This window comes from Hipposideros armiger, unplaced genomic scaffold (genome assembly GCF_001890085.2).
Source record: "Hipposideros armiger isolate ML-2016 unplaced genomic scaffold, ASM189008v1 scaffold_209, whole genome shotgun sequence".
In the NCBI taxonomy this organism is placed as follows: Eukaryota; Metazoa; Chordata; class Mammalia; order Chiroptera; family Hipposideridae; genus Hipposideros; species Hipposideros armiger.
The window spans coordinates 2,921,155-2,938,152 of record NW_017731559.1 but is presented as its reverse complement, the minus strand read 5'-3'; the positions used below and the strand labels follow the sequence as shown (position 1 = coordinate 2,938,152).

The 16,998-nt window shown below is 41.2% G+C and overlaps 1 protein-coding gene across 5 annotated transcripts in view; it reads left to right on the top strand.

Moving 5' to 3' along the window:
- ANKRD29 (ankyrin repeat domain 29) overlaps positions 1 to 16,998 on the top strand; it is a 50,743-nt gene that overhangs the window by 17,428 nt on the left and 16,317 nt on the right. For all 5 annotated transcript variants that reach the window (XM_019653849.1, XM_019653848.1, XM_019653847.1 and 2 more), the window contains 4 exons: positions 1,245 to 1,343; positions 4,801 to 4,899; positions 7,751 to 7,849; positions 16,441 to 16,539. In XM_019653849.1, the coding sequence (XP_019509394.1) occupies positions 1,245 to 1,343; positions 4,801 to 4,899; positions 7,751 to 7,849; positions 16,441 to 16,539 (396 nt within the window). The remainder of the gene's footprint in view (positions 1 to 1,244; positions 1,344 to 4,800; positions 4,900 to 7,750; positions 7,850 to 16,440; positions 16,540 to 16,998) is intronic.

Here is a 16,998-nt window from a genome sequence, read left to right as displayed (position 1 = left end):
AGTAGTGGGGGCCTCATTGATCCTGTCACACACACACACACACACACACACACACATGCACACACATGCACATGTGTGCAATACCCGTGAGCACAGAAGTCAGAGTGTACAGTAATCCATAGCACATGCTCTCCCTGGCTTCTCACACCCACGTGAGAACCTACCACCTTAACACTCCCAGGCAAGCCATGGAAAGAGGGTTTCTCTTGACTGTCTGAAAAAGTATAGTGTTAGCTTCATCCCATGCTCAAAGCATCTTTATATGAAAAACATACATTCCTCACAAGAGTGGTGTGGTGATTTTGCTCATTTGACAACAATTATTTGGGTACCAATCTTTGAATAGGTTTTTTTAAAGTGCCTGGGAAGAAAGGATGTTTAACAACTTGTATCTCAGAATATCATTGATAAGTTTAAAATTGGAATCAGACTGTTTCTTGTTAATATGTCCTATTTCAGGAAATATTTTGAGCTTATTTGAGTGAATTACTTACAGTCTTTCTTGCACAGGTAGCTTTCAACTCTGGGGTGATAACTTTGTAACCACAATGCTGCCAGAATTCTTCCCCACATGAATGAATGTGTCTTTTCCAAATACTATATACCAAGCAGGTTAGTTTCCCATGGCTGCTATAACAAGTTACCGCAAACTAAGTGGCTTAAAACAAAGGAAATTTATACTCTCGTGGTTCTGAAGGACAGAAAATCCGAGGTGTCCATAAGGCGGTGCTCCCTCTGGAGGCTGCAGAGGTGAATCCGTTCTTTACCTCTTCCAGCTGCTGGTAGCTATTGGCACTGCTTAATCTGTGACTCCATCACTCTAACTTCTGCCTCTGTGGTCACATTACCTCTGCCGCCTCTCTGTGTCAAATAGCACTCTGCCTGATTCTTGCAAAGATACTTTGCATTTAGGGCCCACTTGGATAAGCCATGATAAGCTCCTCCTCTCAAAATCCTTAATCATATTTTTTGCTATATAAGTAACATTCACAAGTTCCAAGACTTAGGATGAAGGCGTATCTTTTGGGAAGTCCACCATTCATTCCACTGCTCCAAGAATAAAGTTTTCCTTTCATCTTGTCACTTCTCTCACCAAGGAAGATAATCAGTTCAAATATAGCACCTTCCTAGGCTAGAAGGTTTATATGCAAGGATATTGTTTTGTTTTATTTTGTTTGCAAATATATAAATCAAATGCAATGTAACCAAATGTCTTTTAAAACCAGCCTCTCTCTCTCTCCTAGTCGGGTACAACTGCCCTCTTCTTTGCTGCCCAGCAAGGCCACAATGACGTGGTGAGATTTCTGTTTGAATTTGGAGCATCCACTGAATTTAGGACCAAAGTAAGAGGACTTCTTTGATGTCATACCCTGTTGAAGAATTCAGCAGTCATAAGTATTCTTTTCTCTTCATTTGTAATACAAATTTGTGCTCCCCTTTTTAAAAGATTTTTCAAGCCTAAGAATGTGGGTTTCACAATGTTCCTTGTAATAGTTCTGGGGTTATCCTGGAGATTGAACTCTAGGAAGAGTTGGCTCACAATTGGAGAATTTTATGGGGAATTACTTACATTCTTTCTTACCCTGGTAGCTTTCTGCTCTGGGACACTAAATTTTGTTACCAAGATAGATACAGTTGTAGGTGCTTTAAATGTTCCCTGTTTTCATGTGCTTTTTTTTTTTAAATTGGGGAATTGGGGGAGGGGAACAGTGTTGAGGAATTGGGGGAGCGGAACAGTGTTGGGGAATTGGGGAAGGGGAACAGCCAAGTTGTTGTCCTTTAGTCTTAGTTGTGGAGGGCGTAGCAAGCTCAGCTCCAAGTCCAGTCGCACCACTCAGCTCAAGGTGCTGTGTTCAGTTAGTTCTGGATGCGCATAGCCACCATCCCATGCAGGAGTTGAACCGGGCAGCATTGTTGTTAACAGCATGCACTCTATCCCCTGAGTCACCCGGGCAGCAGCTCAGCTCAAGGTGCCGAGTTCAGTCTTTAGTTGCGGGCGGGCGGACATAGCCCACCATCTCCAACAGGAAACCTTGTTGTTAGGAGCACATACTCTCACCAGCTGAGCCATCCTACCACCTGTTGGCAGCTCAGCGGCAGCTCAGCTCAGGTGCAGCTCACTGGCCCATGTGGGAATCGAACTGGCGATCCTGTTGCTCAGAGCTCACACTCTTAAGCAAGCTCTTAACCAACTGAGCCACTCGACCAGCCCTCATGTGCTTTTCTTCCACTTCAATTTTAATCCCAGTGCTGATAGGAAATATCAGAAGTATGAAGCCAATCCCAAGGAATCAGAGATATTTCTAAGGAAGGTGACTTGGCAGGCAGTTTACTATCTGAGATGTCCTCACTGAAATATGTAATATATGATTACAGTTTATGTAGTTGGGCAAGGAATGGTGGTTCTTCCTTTAAAGAAGTCATTGATTCTTCATACTAGACATATGGATAAGAATACAGACTATAGAAAGATCAACTATATATTCACAAAATGATTTTACATGACAATGTTTTTAGTAGGAGAATTTGAACTGCCATAACATTTTTGTAATTGTCAACTTATTTCTGTCCTCATCATAACAAAAAAATTCCTGAAAATTTGCTCCAGTTGGAAACTTTTTTAGGTTTTCTTAATTCATTGTATATGATATTTCGATATCAAGGGAGTTTCCAATGGGTTTCTTTCCTATTAAAATAATAACTATTAAGTAGATCTGAATATCAGATAGGTTTCTCTGTCTTTTCTGAAACCTACTGTTGGACTGCATACATGCCTCCAGACATGCTGAATATAATATACAGCAATCCAAAATATATGTGTGTATATATTTTTATATTAATTGTCATTTTATTTTTCATTATAAAAGTGATACAACTAAAGACAGGAAGTAAAGTTCTGCAAACCTAAATCTCAACTCTTTGAACCAAGTCAAAATGTTCATGTGTGGCCATGTGGCTGCCTCAGTCTTCTTGGTTAGCAAGTTAGTGCTGGCTCAAAGCCTTTGTACATGAGCCAGTCTGTGCTCTCCCAGAAATCCATGGAACATGGGGCCCAGGGGGAGCCATTCTGCATATTTCCATTAGGTCAGCTGCAGGTGTCCAAGAGCTTTCCATGGGAAGACGAGAGTGTCCGGGAGGCTTTGAGTTTTAACATGATCCTGTAATCAAAACTGACTTTGTGTCAACAATTATTGACATTGTTATTAAATCTGTATCCCCAAAAATGTGTTTTTAAAAATAAAAGATATAAGCCCTTCTATGACAATCATCATATTTTATCTATTCTTTAAACTCATTAGGCAAAGAGCTGAGAAAATAGACAGAACAAAACTTGGAAACATTGATGCTCATGGCTGCTGTTAAGCAATTTCTTGATGCCCACCTACCCTTCCCACACCCTCACCACCACATCAGCCCTCCAGTCTCTCTCCTCCAGTCCTCACCCTTCAAAATGCAGCTCTCCCCCACCACACAGCCAGCCCCTGCTGAAGCCTCACTCAGCCACATGCTTCCCCCAGGATCTCACCTCCCTGTGAACACAGGAGTTCTTAAACCAGTGTGTCTTCAAGAGAGGACCACATGCCACCTGCTCATCACAGTCACTCACATGACTGGTCCAAAGCCCTATTTCTGGGCCTCACTCCAGACCTCCTGAATCTGAGGATGGGACTCTAAGGGCTGTAGACATTTTGAATAAACAATCTATGTCCAAATTTAAAAATCACACTATCTTATATTTGTGAATGGTATTTTAGACCCAGATTACATGTTGTTGCATTTTTTCTAATTACCTCAAATGTCCGCATACCAATTCACAGAGCCAAACAAACTACCCTAGATGGGATAAAAGAATGCATTAGCTGCAGCACCTGAGAAAAACCATTAAGGATTTCAGTTGACCACAAATTTAGTGAGTCAGTAGTGTGATGTGGTTGGCATAAAAGCTAATTCTAATTTAGACCACAGAAATAAAAGTAGAGTAGACAGAAGGAAATGTCCCACTCCACATCATACCACATCCACTTCATAGCACTCTGTTTAGTTCTAGGGCCCACATTTTAAAAGAGACTTGGAAAAATTGGCACATGTTCAAAGGAAAATACTAAGTAGAATGGTGAGAGACACAGGGAATATGCTGTAATTATCCATTCTTTTAATGGATGCAGATCTTGTCCATGAAGGCAGTGGCCCCAGAGGGTTACCCCATAAAAGCACCTTCATCTCAGAGCCCTGCAACAGGGTGGAACTGCAGGGAGAAGCCAGTGTTTGTCATGAGGGTCTCTGGCCAGAAGCCACAAGAGGCTATGCAGGTCATTCCACTTCAGAACTGATTGGTCCAGACTTTCTGTTCTCTGTTTTCTTGATTGAGAGACAAATAGATGATTCTGCATTTGACATGGGAAATTTCTATTTTTTTATTGTGGTATTTTACAATTACAGTTGACATGCAATATTATATTAGTTTCAGGTGTACAACATAGTGATTAGACATTTATATAACTTAAGACATGATCTCCTTGATAAGTCTAGTAGACATGGGAAATTTCTAAATTAATCATGATAACTTAGTCAAACAGCTGTAATATATCTCAAGCAAGTCATCCAAGTGTACAACAGAATGGTGTCCTTAAATGCCCATCATGATTATAAGGAAAAAGTAAAAGGGATAAAAGAGGAAAAGTGAGTTTGTGGTTATCTATAGCGAAATTCTTTTCCAAAGTTCTCACTATGTGAGGAGCATCTGTTTGGTAATGTTTGTGCCTGCACTTTCTGATGTGTTTACACTTTGCATGTCCACAGGACGGGGGCACTGCCCTGTTGGCTGCCAGTCAGTATGGGCACATGCGAGTGGTGGATACCTTGCTGAAGCATGGAGCCAACATCCACGACCAGCTTTATGTGAGTGTGTTTTAAGGGGACCTTAGGTAGACACATGCTTATCCCCTCATCACACATACCTTCGCAATCTGAATTCGAATGCTAGAAGTGCCAGTTTCAAAACTATTTTAATGAACAATAGGACCTTAATTTTAAACATCAAGGAGAAGCAATAATGGTTAACCAGATGATTTTTTTTCTGTGTAGAAACCACTGTCTTATTTACCCATCTTTGTTCTGCCTTTTGAAATCTCTTGCACATGAAAGAGTTCATATGCCTCTGCAATTAAAATAATCAAAAATCATGTGATACATACTTATTCATAGCATGACAAGCCCAGCATGTGGACTTGCTAAAAACCAAAATAAATTCTGTTGTAGAGATATTTGGGAGGAAGAGCAAAAAAGGGTGAAATCAAGTTATTTGGAAGAGAAATGAGGTTAGGTGGATAAAGACCTGTGAAATACATGCCCACCAGTGACCTTTTGAGCCTGGGTCTGCAGCTAAATGGCAATTAGCACATTTCCCAAGTGCTCTTTTCATTGATTGTCATTGTAATTCCATGGGATTTATGCCAAATGCGATTCTGGTTATGTAAGAAAAAATAAAATATGGGGAGTTGAAATGACTTGACAGAGTATCATTGACAGGAGTGGCAGAATCCTGTTTCCAGTTATCTAGGAACCATATTTTAGGCTATCCTACCACTAGACACTTAGTTCATATGCATAGGGAACTATATACTTTCATAGACAAGTAATGAGATGTGTAGGTGTGAACTTTTCCATTTGAACACCCTTTCCAGAGTTTACACGATTAAGTCTGACAAATCATAGACCTCTTTGAAGTACATAGCAACCAGTCTTGCCCTTTGTACTTCAAAATCTGTAACGTTCTTTGATCCTGCGGCATTCCCAGTCGAATGACTGAACTACTTGACAATGTTCTAAAGGAGTGATTCTCATCTCTGGCTGCCCTTTAGGATCACCTAGAGAGCCTTAAAAAGTACCACCTCCTAGACCCACCCCAGACCAACTAAGCTGCAGTCTTAGGGCCCAGTTTGGGCAACAGGTGGTCTGACATGTGTCCAAGTCTAAGAAACACAGGTCTACAGCTCTGGCTATTTATTTGGCTGTATCTGAGAGCACGTGTAGGTTGAATAGGAAAAACCCAAGTCTTTAGAAAAGGAAAATCAGTGGTGACTTTTATAGCATTTCCATTAGTATCAGCAATCCAAACTGACGGTGGGTACAGAATTTGTACTGTTAGATAATATTCTTCCATAAGGCTCATTGGGATGGTACATAATCTTAGAAATGTAGAGTTTGGGGAGAGCCCATTCCCATAATAAATTCCTCTCTGTTACAAGGTGACTCAAGAAATTTCTTGCACCAGAACTTAGATTTTCTGTTAAGTCTTTTGTTTACCCTTACCCAAACAGTCCAATGTAAATGTTTCCATTAAAAACAAGTAAAATATGGCAAATCCCTGTCAATGATCCCTGAAAACTTCTAGTAACAGAAATTGACAATGCACAGTAAAAAAATCCAATGTATAGATATCCATTTTAGAAACTTCCTAAGAGTTATCAGCTGCTAAGGGCATGGGAGACTTTCTGCGGCAACACAGTCAGCAGCAGCTGTAAATTTCATCCCTATATCAAACAGCTGCTTAAAAACCTGTACAGGCTGCTTAATTTTTTAATGATTGCCTTGAGGAAAATCTGGCAGCTCAGCTGACACCCACTGGAAATCCAGCACCCTCCACGTGGTTGGACTTGCAGGGAAAGGTGCTTTGTATTTTAACTTGTGGTTACTGTTCCTGATGGGAGGGTGGTAATTATCTGGGTTGGCTGGGTGTTTTCCATGGGGATGTGCTTGGGTTTTCCACTGTGGTCTAAAAGTAATGAGGCTCACCGTGTTCTGTGAATGCTGTTTGCGTGAAGTGAACAGCTGGGGAGGATGCACACCCTCAACTGACCCATGTATTGTTGAAATTACCCAATGGCACGTCTTCAAGAAAAAAGAAATAACCAGAAAATGTAGACACCCAGATAAAAAGAAAACTAACGAAAATTGGAAACACGCATTTGCTTTGGGCTTTTTCTCAGGATTGCTTAGTTGCCTCTATAGGTGTTATGGGTGTCTGCTGGGCTGGCAGGAAGCGAGTTTATGAATATTCTCACTAGGGACATTATTCTGAAAGTATTCTGTGTTTTAAAGCTTGGAGAAACTGCATGTTGGGGGGATGTGGGTAAGGGGGCAAGAACGAGGAAGGAATAGGGAAGATCTAATTTAAAGGACACTTTTTACTCCTGTTTTATAAAAGCACACAAAATAGGTTTGAGGATTTCTTTAGTTTTTATTCATAGACTTTATTTATTGTTTGTTTTGAACTAACACTTAGCTCTTCATTGACAAAAGAATTGAAATAGAAAATTGTATTAAATGTATGTATTTTTAAATCTAATTAAAAAGGGGATGGACTCAGATCATACAACAAAAGTAGAAAGCAGCTAAGAAGAAGTCTATTCAGACAAGAGAAAAATGGTGACTAGATATTTGGAGAAACTGGATGCTACAACTAGATGTATCATAAGCTCCAGGACCAAGATTTTGTAGAGTGGACAGTCACATACATTATAACTTATCCTTATAAACTGCCTATTTTAAACTTACCTTTCAGCCTGACTTAGTGTGATGTTTTAGAATCATTCTTCAAAGAATAAAACACTAACCATGTATGAGAAAAAAAAGGGGGGGCATGGAAATGGAAAATTGTATTAGATGTTAAGTATTTTTTAAAATGTAATTTCTTTTAAAATAAATGTGAAAGATGATTTTTTAATACTTTCAATTTGCTATCTCTCAGGATGGAGCCACTGCACTCTTCCTCGCTGCCCAAGGTGGTTACTTGGATGTCATTCGATTGTTATTGTCTTCAGGAGCCAAAGTCAACCAGCCACGGCAGGTAATATCCGCAGAGAAGTGGGCAGGGAGGGCCTGCTGTCTGTCCTGCAGCAGCTCCTACCGAGTCAGCTCGGGGCGTCTTTAAACCCTCTTGCTTTTGCAACGACAGTTAATCTTTCATTAGGGTTTCTCCTGTTCTTTGCTTTGGACTCACCTGAAATCAGGCTGACATCACCACTTACTATTTTTAAAACCTGGGTGTTTGGTGTCTGAGGTCAAGTATACACTCTGCCACCTCCTGTTCAAATAAATTATGGCTGCACTCAGGTAATGAGAGTAGCTAGCCTGGGACATAGGTAAATAGAGGCGTGTCAGGTAGCTTTGATATGCTGCCTTATCTCTTAACCCCACTTCTTCCACCAAGCCAAAGAGGAACCCACTGGAGTCATTCGTAGGTTCCGCACCTTCATCTCTCACAATTACGATGCTATTGAGACTTTGTTTACCAACAGCAAGCTAGCATCTGGCAAATCAATTACTTTAAAGGAACAGAACTGCAAGGTAATACTGGCCGCACTTTATAAATGGTGAAGAACCATCCAAATGTAAGGCATTCTAATTAGCTTCTCTTCTACAGGAACTATTTCTGCACTATTAATTTGTTTTTAACAAGACATTTCAGATTAAAGTAACATTACTTAAAGGTAGTTTTCTAGAAAAGTCAAGCTGACTTCTTACCAATAAATGACACGCAGACAGATTCCTCTGAGTAGGTCACTTACCAGAAAAATTTTTTTCTGGTAAGTGACCTGCTTTGAGAACACCTGTATGTACATGTAAAGAATAGCTATGGGAACCTTAAGGTTGGTCTGAGCTCTTGGCCACAGGCTTCTTCAATCTTTAGAAGTCCAAGTGCATAAAATAAAAAAGTGCGTAAAAGAAGAAAGAGCCTTTGGGAAAAGTGGGCTTGAGGTTAGGAATTCTAAGTTGTAGATGCAGCTCTGCTAATAACTAGCTGTGTGGTTTTAAACAAGTGAATCAACCTCTCTGGACCTCTCTTCCTTCATCTGGAATTTAGAAAGTTGGGCAAGATGATGCTGATGATCTCTTTAAGCTCCCAAATTTTTGTTAATTGTTTTATTCAATGTTCAATCAGCATTTCTTGAGCACTTATCATGTGCCAGACACTGCTATGAATGTAAGATTATATTTTTAGAGTTTTAAAGATATTCTTAGATTTAAATGGCTCTAGGAATACTCGTGGGAAAGGAAGCTTTTACAAAAGTTGCTTTTCCATAGCTGTCAGAGTTTGGGGATAAGAGTTTAATATTTTCTTATTGGTCCTTATTTTAAAATTGTTGATTGATTCTGAATAAGAGCCTTTATTTTATTAAAAATAGTAAAAAGAATTTTTTACTAAATTTGAGTTGGAGGCCATTATTGAGAGTACCACTGTGAATTTAGAAATTAGAGATTATAAAGATTATCAATTCTGTCTCTCTCTTTCTCTCTCTCTGTACAACCCTCTAAAATTATTTCTAGCACTTTCACAAATCTATTTATAAAATAAATTATATTATTCATATGCCTAAGGTTTTGTGAAAAAAACAAGTTGATAGAAGAGATTATATTTCAAAGGTTGCATTGATTGTGTCCATTTAAACCTAAACTAAGTCATGTGATGATGTTGAAACCAAGAAGTTAAAAGAGTGCACCAACATTATAGTGGTAGCCACAATACACCAGTGTTTTTCATTCCTCAGGAGTGAGGATAACCTGGTCAAAGTGAATGACCTAGTCTGGGAGTGGGAAGACTCCGCCCTCAGGCCAAAGCAAGTGACATGCCCTTCCAAAGATTGCATCTAATGCAATTGCGAGCTCAGCTCTTTAAAGATTGTTATTCAGCAACAGCAGCAGCAGAGTGTTTCATAACATAAGAATTGTTTTGGGTGGGAAAGTGATGGAATTTTTCCTTTTTATAGAGTATACTAACCCCACTGTACCCTCTGTATCCCACAGATACCCACTGTACCTGTAAAAACCATAATCTTTTTATTACCTGCCATGAACTTATAAATAAAAGGTTTTCTATAGTAGCTAGATCAGACTAATACAAGTTCTGTAGTCTCTAAAAGGGTAAATTCTGCATATTTAATTCCATTCTAAGAAAACAAGTAGTGTTCTAAATATGGCAAAGTGATGTTTATCAGTCCTGCCTGATTTTGTCACAAGTTATGAGGAGGTTTAAAAAAAAGAAGTCTAATTAAAAGTTTCCATTGAAATGGCCTGTGCGTGGTAGAATGTTGTTTAGGCAGGGCACTTGGAAACCAATGTTTTATTCTGAAATCTCAGCTGACACACTGAGTCATTGTCAGAAAATTGTTGAATTTACAAAATAAGGACAATATTTGCCTGGTTTAATTTCTGAATATTTTAAGATAAATCTGATTTATAATTTTTGCATTGCCATTGTATGGAGTCCTGACATTTTACGGCACACTGTAACAAGATGTTAATGAAATTGCACTGAAATTATTCAGCTGACATTTGATCTGGGCTGCAGGGAATCTGTGCCATCATAGAAATGACTTTTCCTTGTAACTCTATCACTGACGAACTAACTGAAAACCTTCTTAGAATTTTTGTGAGAAGGAATCATAATTGCAAAGCAAGCCACAGGAAGACTTTGGAAAGACTAAGCCTTGATTTTAATATTGGAAAAAATTTTCCTTTTAAGTTGTCCTAGATAAAGAGGTTAAGAGCCACACAGATCACTGAAACCCATAGCCAGTCTAAAAACTCATGTTCATTTCTATATATGTGTCCTGACCAAGTAGAGTTGATATGAGTCAAACCTTTTTTTAAGGGTGAAAGATGTAATTGTCTTTCTACACAACACTAATATTTTTTGCCAAAAATACAATATTGAAATATTTGTCAATGATAATTTGTCAATGTTAGTTTACATTCAGCATTTAACCCAATATTATTTTCTTTAAAGATGCATATAGAGTCAAACATTTCCTAGAGAAAGTGAGAGCAGGATCTTAGGAATACCCTGGAAGACCTTCACTTTTAGATGTAATAGATACTTAGAAATTATTATTAAACTTTGAACTCTTTATAGGTTCCAAATAAAACAAAAATGGCAAGGCTTAAGATTTATTTCTATACCCACTTAATCAAAAGTCAGTTAACGTGTTAGAAAAAAGAATGCATGAGTCATGATGTCTTAACGAAGCAAACTTTTTTAATTACTCGCTGAGTTGGCTATTTATTCTGTTTTTCTATGAACAAACTGCTTTGATATATACTTTTCTCAACTCAACTTAACCACCTTATTAAATAATACTTTTATAGAGTGGTAAAGGTCTGACCCTATTTACCCAGAGTTGAGATTGGCCTATCATCGTTCATCTCTAGCTAGTCCTTTTAATGTGCTAATCAGTATTTCTTTGAAGCCTGACAGAAAGGCCATCTCATAAAGTGCCTTCTCTAACAGAATCCTTGGTTTGGACTTGTATGCAGAGATGCTGGGACCCAGATAGTAACAGTTCTCCCAGGTTGCAAGCTTGGAAGGGGTGAACCCATAGTCGGCAATGGGAGAAAGTAGAGCCTACAGATTGGTGCCATATCCTGAGGGCTTGGAAATGGGAACAGACAGCAATAAGAAGGCCCTGCTTGCATTCCTTCTGCACATGGTCGGCACTCAGAAAAGGTGTCTTGACTCCAGAAGACACCCTGTGGCTTGGGAAGAGGGCCATTGAGGTCCGGAAGGCTGCAATACATAGTAACCAGTGACTGAAACTAGAACAGGCTCAGGTGTAGGGCCAGGCTCATGGGCAGGACACCAGTCCTAGGAAGACTGTAAGAGCCAGCTAGGGAGCCAGACCCAGGATAGGGGTGAAGAGGGGAGCTGCTCGGTTGTTACAGGGATGTGGCTATCTTAAGGAAATGAAACACAGTCCCCGTTCACTTATTAACTGCATGACCTTGAACAAGTCGTTAACTGTCCCTGAATCTCTGTATTTTTCATCTGTAAAACCAAGATAACAATGGTACCTTTGTACAGGGGTGTTGTGAGAATGACATCATCCCTGCAAAATCCTTAATGCAGTAGCTGACATGCACCAACTGCTTAGTAAATGTTAGATATTGCCATTATTTCTGTTCCATAAGGCCTCACTGGAACAGAAAACCCTTCAGAAATCAAGGCTGTACTCTTTCTCTTGTGAGCCATGTGGTCTCTGTCATCTCAAAGTGCCTTTTTGCCTCTTTCTGTCTCCCACTCCTTTGTTTTGGGTGGGGGAAGCTTGTTCTGCTTCCTTATCTTGTATGTGGCTCCCCAAATGTATAATGTCGGACTACCAGACTCTTGGGTTAGCCATGTCATTGTTACGGCTTGTCTTTGCAGACCAGGCCTGCCCATCCTTGGTCTGATCACCTGTGGCTGGGCAGAATGGGGTCAGATTGTGGGCAGTACAGGCACCTTTTACAGACCCATTTGCTGGACCGGGGACACCAAGCCAGGACACAGTAATGAGATGTGGGCTCCAGGTCAGGGTAGGGTTGGTAACAAAGTTGTCTTAATATTGAACCCCCTCTGCTACCAGTTAAGTTCCTTATATCTCTTGAGTCCCCAACTCAGAATAGAATTGGAGCCAAGATGTTCTATCTGGCTGGAGCCTGCAGGTGAAGTAGCCTAAGTGTGAGAACTAGAAGGAAGCAGAAGCAAAGAGCTAGAGCCACTTAATATACTTATCCCCATGAAAAAGAATGGTTCTAATTCTTTTTTTCTGAATAATCTTTAGGAGCCTAAATAAGGCCATGTAAGATTTAGTCTTTAATACAAGTCATGTCATATATTCCACCTCACACTGTGATCTAGCTATAAAAGTATATTAGAGGATACTTGAAAATAGTGTCTCAAATGCAATGAAGGAATAACAGAGTTGGAAGGAAATGCAAAAGTCACCTGTTTAACCATTCAATAGGTATTTGAGTCCTTTCTCTAACCGTCCTGAGAGGTGGTGAGCAGCCACTGTTGATTCCCAGGTGTGGGGATCTCATTACCATCTTATCAGCCTTGTTAGTTTTTAACCAGCCCTCATTATCATTTCTTTCTTACATTGAGCCAAAGTCTCTGGTAGCTTTCACTCATCAGTCTTCTTTTCATCACTTGGTATGCAAAATAAATCTAAATTCTTTCCACTCGGTATGCACACAAATAGTAAATGGCAGCTATCATAATCCCATGAATCTAATGTTCTATTTCCTTTAAAAAAAAAAGTGCTGGGAAGGTTGTAACTTTTATTTCATGGTGATTTATTCAATTTAATATATTTTAAAACTATTTTTTTAGTCAAGAAATATTCAGAAACTTATATAAATATTTTAAATGTTTTATTCTACTCCAGTTTTCTCCAAAACTATAAAAAAGAGCAAAATGTCTATCATTTTCATTATGACGTTTTCTTCACAACGAAGATTCTAACCATGATAGTAGAAGGAAAAAATAAGAGAAAACAGAAATTGAGGTGCACAAAAGAGGCAAACCTCTCCTATTCATAAACTAGATAACCAACTGATAAATAATTTGATGGGACAATAATGCTCTAGCTCACATTCAACTCCCGGAGTTCAAAACCAGACTTGGAGAAGTAATCACCAGTAATGAAATACACGGGTGTCCCCCAAATCTCATTTTACCAATAGTTCCTTCCTGCTCAATTAGTTATCTCATGGGGAAACTGGAAGAATCAAATTAAATAATGCATATGGAAGTGCTTTGCAAACAAAAGTACAAATTAAGGTACTTGCTGTTTCTCGTGATAAATAATATTCAGGTCAGTTACCATTTTCTAAGCACCTGTTAGCCAGTCCTTGTCTCAGCACCTTCCTATATCTTCTCTCATTCACGAATATCTCTGTGAGGCTAATATTTTTGTGGAAGGGGGACACTGAGATACAGAGTAATTTGCCTAAGGTCTCATAACCAAGAAGTGGTGACTTCTTTTTCCAACTACTGTAACTATTGCAATTAAGGTGATAATATTTGAGCATTAGCATTACTGTTATGATATTAATAGTTGTCCCTGATATAGCACCTCTCAGCACTTTTCTACCTATTAGTGTCAAGTAGTAGAATTTTACTGAAAACAAGCCCTTGGAAAGCACAGCCAACAGGCTGCTGGCTGCCTTTCTTTGGCTGCCCTCTGGTGGTGATAGTGACGTAGAACACATGAACCCAGCGCGGTTAAGGAGGGAGCAGTGCATCAGCACCTGAGCCGGGAAAACCCTTCCTGGGGACGCACCCACACCCCTTGGGCTGCAGCCAGCTGGATCTCCCACCCTGCCTGAACCAACCACGCCTGTCTGAGCCACTGTGACTCTACATGTTCTTCCTTCTACGTGAAACACCCTTTCCCCTCTCCACCCCCCTCCAAGACGCAGCTCAGATACCACCCCATCTGTGAAACAAACCCTGTAACTCCCACGCAGTAAGAGACCCCCTCTCCTGTTCATTTGGAGCATTTTTGTCCTTCCTTTGTTGGAGCACTGCAATCATACTGAAATTTCCATGTCATTTCTCCACTAGACTGAGTTCCTTTGAGAACAGGGACCATGTCTTATTTTCAATACTCTACCTGAGATGAGGAAGATGCTTAATAATTGCTGGGTGCTTGAATGAATGAATGATTCTCCTGAATGGGGAGAATCAAATTAAATAATGAATATAGAAGCGCTTCATAAACTAAAATACAAATTAAGGTATTATGTATTGACACTGCTAATGATAAATAATATTCAAATTGAAGAGTATGTCTCAGAGGCCCTTGTAAAAGGACGAAGTAAGGCAAGGGCGTTTTCAGCCTTTTTGCATCCCTTGTTTTAGCTTCTCTTCCCCAAAAGTCTCCCGAGACACAGAGGTGCCAGTGTGCTCCTGCCGCCCCTCAGCGCCCTTAGATCCTTCTAGCCTCCTGATTTGCCATCACCCACCACCTTGTTCAAATGTCTTTGTCCTCTGTCCCTTTGCTGGGACAGCAGTGGGCAATAACCCTGCGCCTGCTGTGGCTAATAGACTGTGGTTGAAATTCTATACTCCAGCAAAACATGAAACGTTGTACCCTATAATAACTGAATCATCGTGCTCTTCAGCCCTCATTTCCACTGATGAATCAATCATTCAGTCATGTCTGACTAAAACGGTCTTTTGGGCTGTATTACCTTAATTACCTCAGAGGTTAAGTTTAGTCAGCTCTGGACAATCCTCCCTCCTCCCGCCCTTCTCTACAAAGTGGCCTAAGTTCTCAGAGGTCAGACTGTCACCTGGCACTGGGGTGAGCTTGAGGATACTTGTGTTTCCTCCTTGTGCTGGCTTCTCCAGCTTCTCTGGTCCCTGAGCACCCTGCACTGGTACCCTGGAGATGCAGCTGGTCCCACCATAGGTCGGCCCTGCCATCGTCTCTGTTCATGAAACCGTGATGTTCTGTGGCCTTATTTTCCCAACCCCAGTCTTACTCCAGGCCATTATTTACACGCACTTCCAATTCCCCACAGGCAGGCAGGGACTCCTGGGTGCCTAGATGCCTAGCGGATGTGGACTGGGGTATTGGGGCATGTCTCAGGTCCACTGGCCCAGACAACTCCCAGTCGTTTCTCTTCTCTGTCTCATGCACTAGCCAAGAGCGGAGCTTCTGTAAGGGACTTTCTGTCTTCCCAGTAACAGGAGAAAATCTTTCCCCATTCGGAGTTCCCAATAATTTGTCTGTGTGTTTCTACCACCCCTGGCTCACCCAACACAGATTCACCCCAGACGGGGAGGAAAACATGGACTCTCACTGACCTCCTCCTCTCCAGCACTTCCAGCACTACAAGGGTTTTCTATTTTACTTTCTGTCCAGCAGGAATCACCCTACTGTCACATCCTTCCCTGACCCATGGGTGTTTCACCTTTTCTTCTCTAGAGCAATACATCTCAGCCTCGTGGCCTAGTGTTCATGGGAAAAGGGTCTTGGGGGAATAACCCACAGGAAGTATTACCCAAAACGTCATCCTGCTATAGCTAGCTAGTGTGCAGCACCTTCCAGAAGACACAATATCACATTCTGCATAAAATTAAAGTCCCTAAAAATGATGTGGCTGTGGTGAATTCTGGACACCAAAATAAAGGAGTGGGAGAAATGTCTTGAGTTCTCGGACCCTCCAAGCCCACCTCAAAGGAAGCTACCCCCTCTTCTGTGGGAATGAAGGGCTCCCCATAAGCTGGGTGTGTGTGTGTGAACCCACCAGCAAAGCAAACAGAATCTCTGGGGAAATAGACAGGCTGGCTTCTCCTTTCTGGGTTTGTCACATCTGGGTGTGCAATGCAACTGCTTCCCACACTGCTTTCCAAAAAGCCCCGCCCCACACCCTGTGGCAAAAGGTCCTGCCATAAAATGTCTGTTTTATCAGCCAAAAAAAACCCCTCCAAAAACAAAAAACGAATACTGGCAATTAGCCAAGCAGTCTAGGCAGTTCCAAAGGCCAGTCTATGTAACTGGGTTGACATCACCCCCCTCATTTGTCAGCGGGGAGCTCTTTCCGGGTGTTAACTTGATGCTATGTGAATGCTATATGATCTGCTGGTCCAAGCGTGTCCTCTCGCCGCAGGACGGGACGGCGCCGCTGTGGATCGCGTCTCAGATGGGCCACAGCGAGGTGGTGAGGGTGATGTTGCTGCGCGGGGCCGACCGCGACGCCGCTCGGGACGTGAGTTTGAGTGAAGGCTTCCCAACGTGGGGTCTCGGGGGGCGGAATGCCTGCACTGGAGCTCCCAAAGTTAACTCAGCTTAGATGTGCAGAGAAAACGCGGCTTTATTTGGTCTGTGACTCACCTGAGTTTTCTCCCAACAATCACCTGCTCTTTAGCAGGAAAACAAAGTAAAAGTCTGGATCAACTGAAACTTAGCAAGTGCTGCTCAGTCTAAAGAAACATGTTTTATTCTTTGGAGATGCATCTCCACCTAAGCAGACTTCTCAATGAGCCAGTGAGGATGAGTGGGGTAGGAGCCCGGGCCTGGGGATGTCCCTGCAGCTGCTTGTCCTCCTGGCGCTGTGCTTGGTGCTGTCACTGGGCCACAGCGCAGCTGGCAGAGCAGGAGGGAGGCTGGAAGTTTGGGGTCCTGCAGTGCTCCAGGCTGGCACCGCCTCACCTGACTCCCCCAGCTG